At 40.8% G+C, this 14,549-nt stretch overlaps 1 protein-coding gene across 8 annotated transcripts in view; it reads right to left on the bottom strand.

Moving 5' to 3' along the window:
- Positions 1–13,296, bottom strand: part of opa1 (OPA1 mitochondrial dynamin like GTPase) — a 133,233-nt gene extending 119,937 nt beyond the window's left edge. For 6 of the 8 annotated variants that reach the window (XM_078563877.1, XM_078563875.1, XM_078563879.1 and 3 more), the window contains exons 1-4: positions 13,224–13,296; positions 7,269–7,368; positions 2,574–2,887; positions 1,787–1,883 (exon numbers count right to left, since the gene is read on the bottom strand). In XM_078563877.1, coding sequence (XP_078420003.1) covers positions 1,787–1,883; positions 2,574–2,849 — 373 coding nt within the window. In that variant the 5' untranslated portion in view covers positions 2,850–2,887; positions 7,269–7,368; positions 13,224–13,296. Of the gene's footprint in view, positions 1–1,786; positions 1,884–2,573; positions 2,888–7,268; positions 7,369–12,061; positions 12,171–13,223 lie in introns of those variants that run through there. The other 2 variants (XM_078563876.1, XM_078563881.1) reach the window with 2 other exon arrangements.
- Between the last annotated feature and the right edge of the window lie 1,253 nt (positions 13,297–14,549).

The following is a 14,549-nucleotide window of genomic DNA, read 5'->3' as shown; positions in this document are numbered from 1 at the left end:
TCGCGTTATCCAGGAAACCGCATCCACGGGCAGGATGAGGTTTCCTGAATGTTTTATAAAATTAATAAATTTTGTCAACTTCACAAACATGTCCAGCTCATGTGACACTGTCACATGAGGAGGCATGTTTAAATAATTTTTTTACTTTACTTTTTAAAAAACTTTTATTATCCACTTAATTTCCCTGAGGCAGCTCCGTGCCTCAGGGAGATTGCTGTGCTCTTTCGCACATGCAGGCCCCGACTCTCCCTCCTCCCCCAGCCCGCACAGGGAGCGCTCAGCGCTACCGGCCACGCATTACACTGGGTGGGCCTTAATTGGCCCGCTCACGTAAAATGGCGGCACACAGCCGATCGTGGGCAGCGATCAGCTCCACGCCTGCCTCCACCCGCTCCCGCCCACCATAGGTAAGATTCTAACCTACGAGTGTGAGAGAATGGATTTTAAAAAAATATTTTGGGGAACATTGTGTTATTCTATAAAGAAGGCTGGTGTCTGTATGTGTGTGTGTGCGCGTGAGATTTAATTAAACTGGGCAAGAGGTTGATAGGAGTCAAGCTGGCAGGGTGTTTGGTAAAATGAAAAGGTTAACAGTGTTAAGTTTGCAGTACTAGTAAATAGGCTAGATCTAACATTTGCATTTTTAGATAAGTTGAGAAGTTGCTTGAATTTCAAAGCAATCAGAGGTATCAAGGAAAATGTTTGCATCTTGCAGGAGTCCATAGGTAAATAGTAGTGGGGTTATTATATTTTTATTGACCCAAAAGCAACGGCAAGATGGAAACTTGAAAGATCTCATATTTGGAAGGGTTTGAGTTTCAAAGGGGTGAGAGAACAATGGGACTGAGATGAGAGGGCAAAAAGGTATATTAGAGTTACTGTGGATAGCTGTTGAGGTAGACAGAGCTAGAGATAGCTATTGAGCTGGATAGCTGTCGAGCCGTTAAGCTGGAGATGGCTGGAGCTGTTTGAGCTGTTGAGAAGTCTTGGGCTGCAGCAAGCAGTTTGATTCCAAAGGGAATTCCTTAGAAAAGTGGAAGAGGTGTGTCATGTGGCACACCTTTATTGAAGCTATAGTAGTGTGCCTTGTGTGATATCAATGGATTCTATATTTAAATATCTATAAGGGAGTGTTGCCTGGAAAGTGTTTACTTCTGGGTTTGACCAAGGATAGAGTTTTGGGGGAATGTTTTGTAAGACTAACCTTAATTGTGTAACTGTAATCTTGTGTACTTAAGTTTTTTTTTGGTTTAATAAAACTTTTGCTTTTAATCTTTAAAAACCCAAAAGTGTCACTGGACCTCTTAATGCTGAGATTGGTACATCATCTTCTCGTTATTAGAATACAAAAAAAAAGTTTGTGGCCCGCAAGCCAAGTTTCCTTCTGGGATTTGGTTTGCGTAGCAAGTGACACCGGCTGCAGTCATAACAAGTGCAAGAGTGGAAGTTGTCAGTTCAGTTATTTCTAATTGATTGTATTTTGGGGATACCACAACATTGCAACATCTGAGGAAGCATAAAGATCACTGACAGCAACTTCTGGACTCCCGCATTTAACTGTGCATGTGAAAATACTGGCAGTTTCAACATTATCATCACTGCAAAATCCAGATCAAGGTTAAATTATACTTTTCTAACAGTGAAGGAAACAGAGCAAGAACTGGCTCATTTAAAAGGTAAAGCTACAGCACAACAATCAGAACAATTAATTCATTGTAATATATTTTGAACAAATATTACGGCTCTAATACTTTTAAATATATATCTGCAGCCAAAACCAGCTCACCAAAGTTAATATGTTCATCAAGATCCCAGATAAAATCAGGAATTATCCACTTGTACTCTGTTAAATCTGGCATCATTTCCTTCCATTGGTCATACGTCTAACAAAAGAAAATGCATGGGAAAAGTTATTACTAAAGCAAAATACTGCAGATGCTGGAAATCAGAAATAAAAACAGAAATGCTGTAAATACCCAGCAGGTCAGGTAAAAACACAAACTAACAAACCATTAAGGAGATGAAACATTTCTAATTGCAATAATGAATTCTACGAAACATATGAACATACAAAATAGAAGTACTAGTAGGCCATTCAGCCCCTCGAACTTGCTCCGCCATTCAATAAGGTCCTGCCTGTTCCGTTTGTGTTTAGAGTTCAACATTCCCATCTACCCCCGATAAATTCTTGTTAGGCAAGGGAATCAAAAGTTATCTACCTCTGCCTTAAAAACATTCAATGACACCATCTCCACCACCTTTTGAGACAGAGAGTTCCAAGCCCTCCAAGAAAAAAATTCTCCTCATCTCTGCACTAAAAGAGTGACCCCCAAATTTCAAAACAGCATCCCCTAGTTCTGGACTCACCCACAAATATCAAAGAATTTACATATCTTTATGCAATCAATTGGAGGATGCTTTACAGTTTTAAGTTTAATATTTAGATTTTGTCATGCCTTTGAAGTGGGAAGCACAGTCACAGAAATTTCTCCTGATAAGCTAAGATAAACATTATCCTCTCCATTAGCCTTTTTCATTTTCTCAGCATATTGCATACCAAGTTTCTGACATACCTTCTTTGCTGTGTAACCACCTCCCACTGCTGATCCCAGTACAAGGTAACGAATTCTTAGCAGTCGTGTTGCCAATCTAGCTAGAATGAAATTTCTGTAGGGATAGTATTCAACTTTCAAAGGAAGTGGCTTTGCTGTCCTCAATGGAAATCTCTTGAAAGTGGAATATGGCCGAACTGTAGAATTCCAGTGTAGTCTGCGAGAATTAACGCGCGGGGCGTATAGGTGGTGAACAGTTCGGGACAGTGAGTACAGTCTCTGTGCGGGGAACTTCATTTTAACACCAATATTGCTTTACAGTGTTTGCCAGCAAGCTAAAGTAGAGCAAAACAGAGAAAAATAAGCATTAGTGCTATGTAAACGTATTTGGTTCACCACAATAAGAACAACTTAAAGATATCACACTGCAGTAAAATATTTTTGATTAGTACAGGCTGGCGATAAGCATGCAGCGGAAAAGTAAGCAGTAAATGTTGTTAGGTCAATCATTCCAGATGCCACCATCAAGCAGTGATGGGCTACCAAAATGGTCAAAGGTTAAACAAGATGGCACAGAAAGAAGGTGGAATCAATGGTCCAAATAACGTAAAAACTGAAGCACTTGAGCAGAATCTTCTCAACTTTAAGGGTGCATTATAACCATAACCGTCAACAATCTAATGAAACTGCACAAATGTACATTCTGCAGGATAATGGGATTGAAATATTAATATTAGTACTGCTTTCTATTGCTATGTCATTTCATCTTTGAGCCAAAGCTAAGAAAACAAAACACAACAATTTCATTGTATTCCTAAAGGATGAACTTTCATGAAGAGAAATGAGCAATGATAGCCAATGACTTTTTCTAATCCCTAACTTCCTACCCTTTTACGTTCTAATGACAATGCACTGTAGATAGAACTGTCATTGGGTTTTACCAACAACACAAAACTGAACACTCTTCTAATTACTGCATCTACATACTACTTCCTAAACACATGGGGAGGTGATTGCGTCGTGGTATTGTTGCTGGACTAGTAATCCAGAGACCCAGGGTAATGCTCTGGGGACCCAGGTTCATATCCCGCAATGGCAAATGGTGGAATTTGAATTCAATAAAAATCTGGAATTAATGATGACCAACAATGTTGATTGTTGTAAAAATTTGTCCCCCCTTTAGGGAAGGAAAGCTACTCGAACCGTTACAAAGTCACAAAAAGGGAAGGAAACCAGACGACCACCCGGCATCAACGTAGGCACCAGAAATGACAACGGCAGCCTCATCCCTCCTTACTAATATCTAGGTGCTCATGCCAAAATTGGGAGCCTGACAAAGTCATCCTCACAGAATCATGCCTTACAGATAATGTCCCAGACACCACCATCACCACCTGGTCTTGTCCCACTGGCAGGACAGGCCCAGCAGAGCTGGCAGCACAGTGACAATCGTGAGGGAGTTGCCCTCGGAGTCCTCAACATCAACTCCGGACCCCATGAGGTCTCATGGGATATCAGGTCAAACATGGACAAGGAAACCTCCTGCTGATTACCACATACCACCTTCCTGCAGCTGATGAATCAGTGCTCCTCTATATTGAACACCGCTTGCCGGAAGCACTGAATGTACTCTGGGTGGGGGACCTCAATGTCCATCACCAAGAGTGGCTCAGTAGCACAACTACTGACCGAGCCGACCAAGTCCTAAATGACATAGCTGCTAGACTGGGTCTTTGGCAGGTGTTGAGGGAACCAACAAGAGGGAAAAACATATTGACCTCATCCTTGCCAACCTGCTTGCCACAGATGCATCTGTCCATGACGGTATCGGTAGGAGTGACCACCACTTAGACATTGTGGGGGCGAAGTCCTGCCTTCACATTGAGGATTGTGTGTGTGACAATATCACCATGCTAAATGGGATGGATTTTGAACAGATCTAGCAACTCAACACCGGGCAACCTTGAGGCGCTATGGGCAGCAGCAGAATTGTACTCGAACCTCATGGTTCGTCATAATCTCCACTCTACCATTACTATCAAACCAGGGGGTCAACCTTGGTTCACTGAAGAGTGCAGGAGTGCATGCTAGAAGCAGCACTAGGCATACCTAAAAATGAGATGCCAACCTGGTGAAGCTATAACAACTTGCGTGCCAAACAGCAAGTGAGAGACAGGGCTAAGTGATCCTACAACCAACGGATCAGATCTAAGCTCTGCAGTCCTGTCACATCCAGTCGTGAATGGTGGTGGACAATTAAACAACTCACTGGAGGAGGCGGCTCCACAAATATCCCCATCCTCAACGATGGAGGAGCCCAGCGCATCAGTGCAAAAGATAAGGCTGAAGCATTTGCTACAGTCTTCAGCCAGAAGTGCCGAGTAGATGATCTATCTCGGCCTCCTCCGAAAGTCCCTATCTTCACAGATGCCAGTCTTCAGCCAATTCGATTCACTCCATGTGATATCAAGAAACAGCTGAAGGCACTGGATACTGGAAAGGTTATGGGCTCTGACAATATTCCGGAAATAGTGCTGAAGACTTGTGCTCCAGGACTTGCCACACCCCTTGCCAAACTGTTCCAGCACAGCTACAACACTGGCATCTACCCGGCTTTAGGTAAAATTGCCCAGGTATGTCCTGTACACAAAAAGGACAAATCCAACCCAGCCAATTATCACCCCATCATGTCTACTCCCGATCATCTGCAAAGTGATGGAAGGGCTATCAAGCGGCGCTTGCATAGGAATAACCTGCTCACTGACGCCCAGTTTGGGTTCCACCAGGGCCACTCAACTCCTTACCTCATTACAGCCTTGGTTCAAACATGGACAAAAGAGCTGAACTCCCAAGGTGGGGGGAGAGTGACTGTCCTTGACATCAAAGCTGCATTTGACCGGGTGTGGCATCAAGGGGCCCTAGCAAAACTGGAGTCAATGGGAATCGGGGGAAAACTCTCCACAGTTGGAGTCATACCTAGCACAAAGGAAGACGTTTGTAATTGTTGGAGGCCAATCATCTCAGTTCCAGGACATCACTGTAGGAGCTCCTTAGAGTAGTGTCCCAGACATAACTATCTTCAGCTGTTTCATCAATGCCCTTCCTTCCATCATAAGGTCAGAAGTGTTGATGTTCACTGGTAATTGAACAATGTTCAGTACCATTCGTGACTCCTCAGATACTGAAGCAGTCCATGTCCAAATGCAGCAAGACCTGGACAATATCCAGGGTTGGGTTGACAAGTGGCAAGTAACATCACGCCACAAGTGCCAAGCAATAACCATCCCCAACAAGAGAGAATCTAACCATCACCCCTTGGCATCCAATGGTATTACCATCGCTGAATCCCCCATTATCAACAACCTGGGTATTACCATTGACCAGAAATTGAACTGGACTAGCCATATAAATACTGTGGTACAAGAGCAGGTCAGAGGCTAGGAATCCTGCAGTGAGAAACTCACCTCCTGACTCTGAAAGCCTGTCTACCATCTACAAGGCACAAGTTAGGAACGTGATGGAATAGTCTCCATTTCCCTGGATGAGTGCAGCTCCCACAACACTCAAGAAGCTTGACACCGCCCAGGACAAAGCAGCCCGCTTGATTGGCACCTCTTCCACAAACATTCACTCCCTCCACCACCAACACATGGTGGCAGCAGTGCACACCATCTACACAATGTACTACAGAAACCCACCAAGACTCCATAGGCAGCACCTTCCAAACCCAAGACCACTACCATCTAGAAGGACAAGGGCAGCAGACAGATGGGAACACCAGCACCTGGAAGTTCCCCTCCAAGCCACTCACGACCCTGACTTGGAAATTTATCACCGTTCCTTCACTGTCGCTGGGTCAAAATCCTGGAAATCCTCCCTAACAGCACTGTGGATGTACTACTCCACGTAGACTGCAGCAGTTCAAGGCAGATCACCACTACCTTCTCAATGGTAATTAGGGATGGGCAATAAATTTTTCAATCTAATTGGTTCAGGAAATATATTGGTTCATTCAGGTGAAAGATGCTATTCTCACAGTGAGAGCTGATAACATCACAGCTTCAGCAACTTGCCACACAAAAAAGTAAAAAACCCAAATGTGCAAGGGCAAGTTTGACTAATGGCAGATGGTGTTAGATGTCCAGCTACAGCAAAATTTGGCCAACATCTTATATTTTTATAATAGCATGGAATTAAAATTACTTTTTTAAAATAAAGTTGAGTTCCTATTTCAAATACTGACTTGAGGGCAACATAAAGTAATTAACAGCTTATATATATTTAGGAATTGCATTAAAGCAAAATGAGAATTTTGAACAATTTCATAACTACTATGAGCTTTCCCTTCCTAAACCTTAGATTATTGTATTTTGTTTTGATTTGCATTCAATGGTAATATCAAACAAAGGTTTTAAAATTCACAAGTCATCTTTTACAAAGTTCTCAACGGGTGAGACATCAATTACTTAACTTTCCTAAATCATTCTGTTGCTACAGTATGAAATCAAAATAAGGCAACTGGTATAGCAAGATAATCAAGTTCACATAAAATGAAAGTCGAATCAAAATTATAGGAAAAAGGCTCATTTGGAGTATAATAAGGTGGTACAATTTTACACCATCTAGAGACAAAAATATGCAATCTCTTCTATCAGCAGTAATAAATGGAAGGGTTACACTCCAGTACACAGTTAAATACTTATCTTAAGTCCTTACCAAGAGCAACAATGGTTAACAAAGCGATCTCATTCCAACTTATCCAGGTCGAGAGAACAAGGTAACATTTCCATTTTTATTTGAAAATGTATCGTAAGTGCTGCCATGGTAGAAAAATAAGGAAAAAAAAGTTTATAGTCAAGACAGTACCCATTAAGAACACTGGGTTTTCATTCAAAGATAATAAAACGCTGTTGCCCAAATTAATAAAGCCATCTTGATATTTTGGAGGTCATTCTTTGTGATGCAAGTCTTCCAAGAACAGAATTCTATTACATCATAAAGCACAATATCAATGCTGCACAAAGTCACCCTCCAGCTAATGCTCAATATAACTAAATAACCAGCAGTTTACCAGAGAAATGAGAAGGCGTAGCATTAAAATTAGAAATTTGAATCTTGGCGCAGGCGTGCAGCATCAACAAATCAAAAGCAGTCTGATTCAGTTAGATGGCACTAAAAGGACAAGTGAGCAGCAGAATAGTGTACATGCAAGTTGCTGAAATTATTTTCTAAGCTACCAATGCTAAACCGACAAGTAGCAGAAAGCCAGCAAATAGCTTAAGTAGTTAAGTAGTTTCGGTCTTCCATTTTCCTCAAGGTAATGCATACAGTTAGAACTGACATTTTTAACAATATTTGTTTTATTTGTTTTTAGCATGTGAGCAGCACCAGCATTTATTGCCCAATCCTAATTGCGCTTGAGAAGGTGGCGGTGAGCTGGGCAATAAGGAATAGCCAATAAATGATGGCCTTACCAGTGGTGCTCACATGTCAAGAACAAATAAAACAAATATTGTGACAGCCTAGTATAAAATAACTGATGGGTTAGAATGCAACAAAAATTAAACAATTTTTTAAGCCTTTTTATAGCTTAATCCATTACAATTGTGGGCTAAGAATTAAGATTTATTTTAATGTCTCTGATGAGGACTGATATTTGCACCAGAGCCAATGGTGATGGTCAATAATTCTAGACTTCAGGTGCTGCCAATTAAATCATTCAGATCCTACATTACAACAGTGACTATACTTCAAAAGTATTTCATTGGCAGTAAAGTGCTGAGATGTTCAGTGGCCATGATATACAAAAACAAATCTTTATTTCCAGAAAATGCTGAATTTCATCTCTTTGGAAATTGTAATTTGACCGTGGCAAAAATATCCCTGGTCACTGCCAACCACAGCTTCAGCAGCAATTATGATGCAAGGGGGAAAAGGTTTTCATAGATTGAATCATAAAGTGGTTACAGCACAGAAGGAGGCCATTCAGCCTGTTGGCCTGTCTCAGTTCTCTGCAAGAACAAATTAGTTTGTCACACTCCCCAGTCCTTTCATCATGGTCCTACATGTTTTTCCCTTTTCTGGTGCTTATCCAAATCCCTTTGAAAACGCAATTGAATCTTCCCCTGCCACCCCTTCAAGCAGTGCATTCCAGATCACAACAAATCATTGGGTAAAAAAACCTTTCTACTTGCTGCCTTTGGTTCTTTTGGAATTGACCTTCAATAAGTGACCTCTGGCTCTCAACCTTCCCCAACAGGAATAGGTTCCCTCTATCTTTCATATATAGGCCCTTCCTGATCTTAAACAACTCCATCAAGTCATTTAAATAACAGGAAAAAGAGGAAGTTTTGGGGAAAGAAAAGGGGAGAATAGACAAATTAAGCACTTGCTTATGTAAATTTGAACAACAGATTACTGGCTCTGACACGCAGGCATGGGGTCCAAAATAAATTTCCTTCTTGAATTCTCACCTGCCCCAGGTTTGTGTAAGCATATTAGGGGGCATTGCCAATATAAGAAGAAAGAAACTTATAGGCCTGGAGCACCTGTTGGTCGTGCTAGTATTTCCAGTGCAATTCTCATACAACCAACAAAACCACATAAAAATTGAGGAATTTCAAGCACAAAATTAGATTCAACACAAACTTTGGCAACCTTTTGCGTCAGTTTATAAAACATAGCGCTGGAAGCCGGTCCAGCTCACAAAACTGGTCAAACCGCAAATCAAATTATTCACCATGGTGAGTTTCCACTAATCGCGCCTGTTCACAAGCCTTCAAAGAGGTTCTTAAGATTAAGCTTTTTTCTTAGGCGCAAGGGCACTATTAGGCAACTTTTAAAATCTTTCAAATGATAACTTTGAACAAAAACTGACACTGTACACCAATGAAACTAGGAAATGATTCTGTATATTTTTGAAGTTATTTTCAATTATTTAAAATCAGGCCACTCACAAGTGGTGAACTAGGCACATTAAAAATGCTCATTTTTTGTGACAGACCTATCTTTAGCTCTATCAATAAAACTGCACCAAGGCAATTAGGGATGGGCAATAAATGCTGGCATTGCCAGCGATGCCCACATCTTGTGGAAGAATTTTTAAAATGCCTCCTAAACCACTGATTACAAGTCTACTTCTGAGCTCTCTCCAATTTCTGTCCCTTTCTCTTTTCCTGCACACTATCCACTTTTCCTACTGTGAAAGTGGTCTGCAACATCTTACTTTATAAAACAAGTGGTATAACAACAGCTTGCATTTATATAGCAGCTTTAATGTAGTAAAACATCCCAAAGTGCTTCACAGAAACTTCATCAGACACAATTTGACACTATGCCACCTTAAGATATTAGGACAATTGAGGAAAAACTTGGTCAAAGAGGTGAAAAAGTTTAGGGAGGGAATTCCAGAGTTTAGGACCTAAAAGCTGAAGGCATTCCCACTAATGGAGGAGAAAAGAAAATCAAGGAAGTGGAAGAAGCCACAATGGGAAGAATCAAGATATCTTGGAGTACTGTAAGCCTGAAGGTGGTTACAAAAGTAATGGAGAATCATTACAGTAAACAGCTCTTCAATATATTCCTCATGGTATTTTACTTGAACTCTTTTTGGTTATCTCCTTTGCTCTGCATTTCAAATATTAACTTTACCTGCACAATTGCTCTGACTGCGTCTCACTCCCTTAACAGCTCATTTAGAGGTTTGTTTTCTTCAATCTTCCTATCAGTTCCTTTGTTTCTTTTCCATCTCTTGTTCCATTAATTTTTTTAGCTCATCAGCTGCATAAGCAGAAATCTCACCTCATTTTGCAGGTGATATAAAATGCTACTTCACTGATTGGAGTTTTCTTTGTCCTTGCTGTTTCTGTTTCAAAATACTTTCAAAAACCTCGAGCTGTCAAACTTGCTTCATGTTTTTAACCTTGTTTTTGCAACCAATACCAACTTGTTTTAACAAGTTGTGTTGAAAGCCCTGCTTATTCCACATTTTACTGAAAACAATTATCAATTTTCCTTAAGTGCATCCACCACATATGTGCATAGAATTCTGAAGAGGCACAAAATGTTCACATAACAATCTCTTGTCCTAAATTGAATTCCACTTCCCAAACACAGCATATTTTCACAAGAAGTCAATCCATTTCCAACTCTAAAGTTATAGCTGACACAAACTCTAACTCGGTTAAAGAAATCTGTATTAGCCAGGCAACTAAAATCAAAACGAAGGAGGAATTTCAGTTGTGAGGAAAATACTGAAGGTGCTTAAAAACAAAGAAAGCTCCGATCAATAAAGTCATATTTTATGTCGCCGTTAATTGCAGTGAAAACTATGTTCATTAATTGTCAATGTAGTTTCAAATCAATTAATATCAAATTATTTTCCTCACAGGACAAAAGCATAACTGCATTTTCAAGAGCTAGCACAGACGATGGGTCAAATGGCATCCTGCCATGCTGCAAATTTATAAGATTATATATTATGTACATTATCTATCTGTCAAAATCACCATTAAAAAAAAAATCAAAGGTATTATTTGCTGGGGAGCTTTTCCCAAAACCCAGTCTCAAAGTTTCAACATCAAACGTTTCTAAATTAGGTGCAGCCAAACCAGAACAAAGTCTCCCTCTTCTCTCTCTTAACAAAGTGTCTCGGCCACAGACTTGCACCACCCCATCCCCCTATCACCATCCTTCGTGAAGCTAATTAAAAATTGAGACTGTCCAAACTTATTTCACAATAGATGCTTGTATCTCATCAACTGGACTGGATTTGAACCCAGGTGCTAGAGGTGAAAGGCTACTGTCTAGCCACACAGTTCTCTAAAGATCAGTTATGCAAGAGAAAAAACAAAAACCGAGAAATGATTTTTAATTAGACTTTGCTCTTAAACACTGTGAAAACAAATTCCAAAGGACAACACAGCGAATCCTCAACATTGCACTGAAATAGTGTCTTAGATTATATCTTCAAATACTGCAGGAGGGGTTGAACTCCAGAACTTCTGTATAGAATTTTAACTGGTCATTTTTTCCATTGTTGTTTATGGGGCTTTGCTTTGTACAAATCTGCAGCCACATCTGTGTACATAACAACCTTACCCCACACAACAGTATAGCTCATCTAATTCTTTAATATCAACAGAGCTTCAAGTTATACAGTCTGTCAATAATCTGACAAACATCCTCAAAGCATCCTTGGTGTCCAATTATTTTCCTGCTGTGAAGTGCTTTGCGCACTGTTATGTATAAAACCTTACATAAAGGATTTTTAAAAAGTTGATGTTGCAAGTGGAGAGAGTTTTTTTTAGTGTAATGTACTTGATTCCTGTGGTTATTTTTTGAATTATTTTACTGGTCAGCCTAATGCAGTGTTAATATCCCTTATTCTTGCCCAGGTCAGAAAACACCAGTGAATTTAACAAACAAAAGAAAACCTTCTTTGTATGGCAAACATACTATCTTAGAAACTGAAAGTTGATGGATTTAGAGAAACCTTAACTGATAAGAACCTGCTTTTACAAGGTGAAGTTAAAGAAGTGGTCCATCCAAATCGAAAAGTTGGCTCATAGCAAAAACTTTTAATCACTAGTGTTGGGAGTGAGAAGTGCAAGAGGTTGACCTGGAGGTACAAAGTAATACTTGTGAGAAGTGCTGCAAGTCTACACACATTTCCTGAATCTTATTTATGTGTGCCTCCAATCCTCATAAAACAGAAATGGCCTAAGTGTAAAGAAACAAACATATAATGGAAAAGGGGACAGTCTCTAATCAAGAGTTGTCACAAAACCAGTTAAACACACTTATCAAGTCCTGAAGTGAGCAGAGATATTATAGCAGAAACCTAAAAGGAAAGATCTTATCAGATTCAAAATATTACGAAAAAGGAATGAGATGACAAGATGTCACAATAATGCAGATGTATTACATGTTATGCAGAAACACAGAATTACATAAGGGTTATAGGAATGAAATCAAAAACTTGATAGATTTAAAGGAGGTAACCGTTGAGAAGACAAAGGGGATTGACATAATTTGGATGACTCATCTGGTAAATGTAACTAATAGTTCCTGACAGCCATTCCAAATCAACACAAACCATAACGCTGTAACGTTTACTGTTTTGCATGACCTTAGACTGCAAGGGCTGGCAAAAGGGCGACAAATGACCGCAGAACCCAGAGGTTAGAGAAGTGCAATTCACATTAAATTCTGTCTTTGCTACTGGCCAGTGACACCTATTGGAAATGCAGGTGCCCGGACATTCTGCAAGGACAAGATTGGACTCGGTTTCAGTTCCCTCCCTTAACCGGGAAAAGGTGCCACGGGAAGAACCGAATGGCGAGCAGTAGGAAGAGGGTGGAGAAGCTGGAGTTCATGTGGGTGACAGTAGTTTGGACAAATGGAGTTTGTACCAGACTGGGCAGAGAGAGCCAACGGCTGCTGATATCAGGGGGGGGAGGCCGAGGGAAGCCTCGGGTGACAGCCGGAGACTCGCCCGGCTTAGCCAAGAGGAAGGGCGGCTCGGGCCGGGTTCTCTGCCCCGCCAGGGTGACCGGGCCACGCTTTCAGCTTTCTAGTTCCTGCAGGGAGATTCCTCCCCGGCGCGGAAGCCGGGCTTGGGCCCCACTCGCCCTTTACCCGGGGACACGCTACCGCCAAACCACTTCTTACCAACACCGAGCGCTGAATCCACCCGGAGCCTCATTCACAAGGACCAGGCCGACACTTCCGGCCCCGGTACAAAGTCCGGGTTGCAAACCCGCACCTGAACAGTAGGTCCCCCCACCCACTTCCTCCCTTCAGGATGTGGAGAAACTGAGACACAGAAAGGATGTAAATTCTGCTGCAATGTTTCACACATTCCCTTTAAACAACAGGACTTACGCTGTAAATATTTTAACCTGCCTATAATGTGAGAGAAATTTAGAACTTCAGTGTTCCTTATCCATAGCTGTCATGATGTGCAAATGTTAAAAGTGGAATTTGCTTTAATTTATTAAAAGAAATGAGATTTGTTTTAAGCATCTAGGTCTGAGCTTATTTTTGTTTTTAAGTGAGGTACACAATGGCTTATTAAGAATTACCTGAGAATGATAAGTCAGTAAAAAAAATTAACGACTTTGTAACTTCAGTTTATTCTCTCTTCCACCATGAATTTTGTGACACTTTCCTCTTGCATGACAGCAGTGAAGCTCAACACAAGCTTCAGGAACAGTATCTCTTCCCCCGCAGCACTTTGCCGCCCTCTAGTCTGAACAATGATTTTAGTAACTTTGGATATTAACTTATAACCTCTATGTTCTATCTGGGAGTAGCAATGTTATTTGTGATGCAGCGTGAATGTGTGGGGGGAAGAGAGGGTGGGTTAATGTTTCGCTGTGCAACTTTAAACAGGTCACTGTCAATAGGGGCAGAGGACCCATATAATTTGGCAGGATTTTATTTTGTCAATTTTCCCCTCTTTTCATACATTTTGGGTTGACCTTTTCCATTTCCTGTTGCAATGAATTGTTCCCAGAACTTCATCGCACTTTTAAACTCTCATGCTGGAGCTTCATGGAATGTAGTTCTCAGATCATACCATGTGCTGTGGACTGATACATTTAGTTTGATATACAGATTGTAGTGCAGTAGTGATTTTTTTTTTAACAACATTCACATTTTATTTTTCAGGTCCAATAAAGTCCAAATGAAGAAACTTGAAATATAAACAGTGCTGGAAAAATTCAGCAGGCCCAGCAGCACCCGTGGAGAGGAAAAACAGTCAATCCTTGATAATTGACTCAAAAGGTTAACAATTTCCTTCTCCACAGATGCTGCCAGACCCGCCGAGTCCCTCCAGCACTTTTTTCAGATTTCTGGCATCCGCCGTACAATGCTTTTATTTCAATAAAGAAACTTCTTAATGTCGTACTCTGGATACCTATGTACACACACACATGAATATATCATTCCTAAATCATATTGGAAGAATACAATGGCGTAAAATTCTCTTTC

This window comes from Cetorhinus maximus, chromosome 19 (genome assembly GCF_964194155.1).
Source record: "Cetorhinus maximus chromosome 19, sCetMax3.hap1.1, whole genome shotgun sequence".
NCBI classification, from domain to species: Eukaryota; Metazoa; Chordata; class Chondrichthyes; order Lamniformes; family Cetorhinidae; genus Cetorhinus; species Cetorhinus maximus.
The sequence above is the reverse complement of the archived record's forward strand: the minus strand, read 5'-3'. Positions and strand labels throughout refer to the sequence as shown.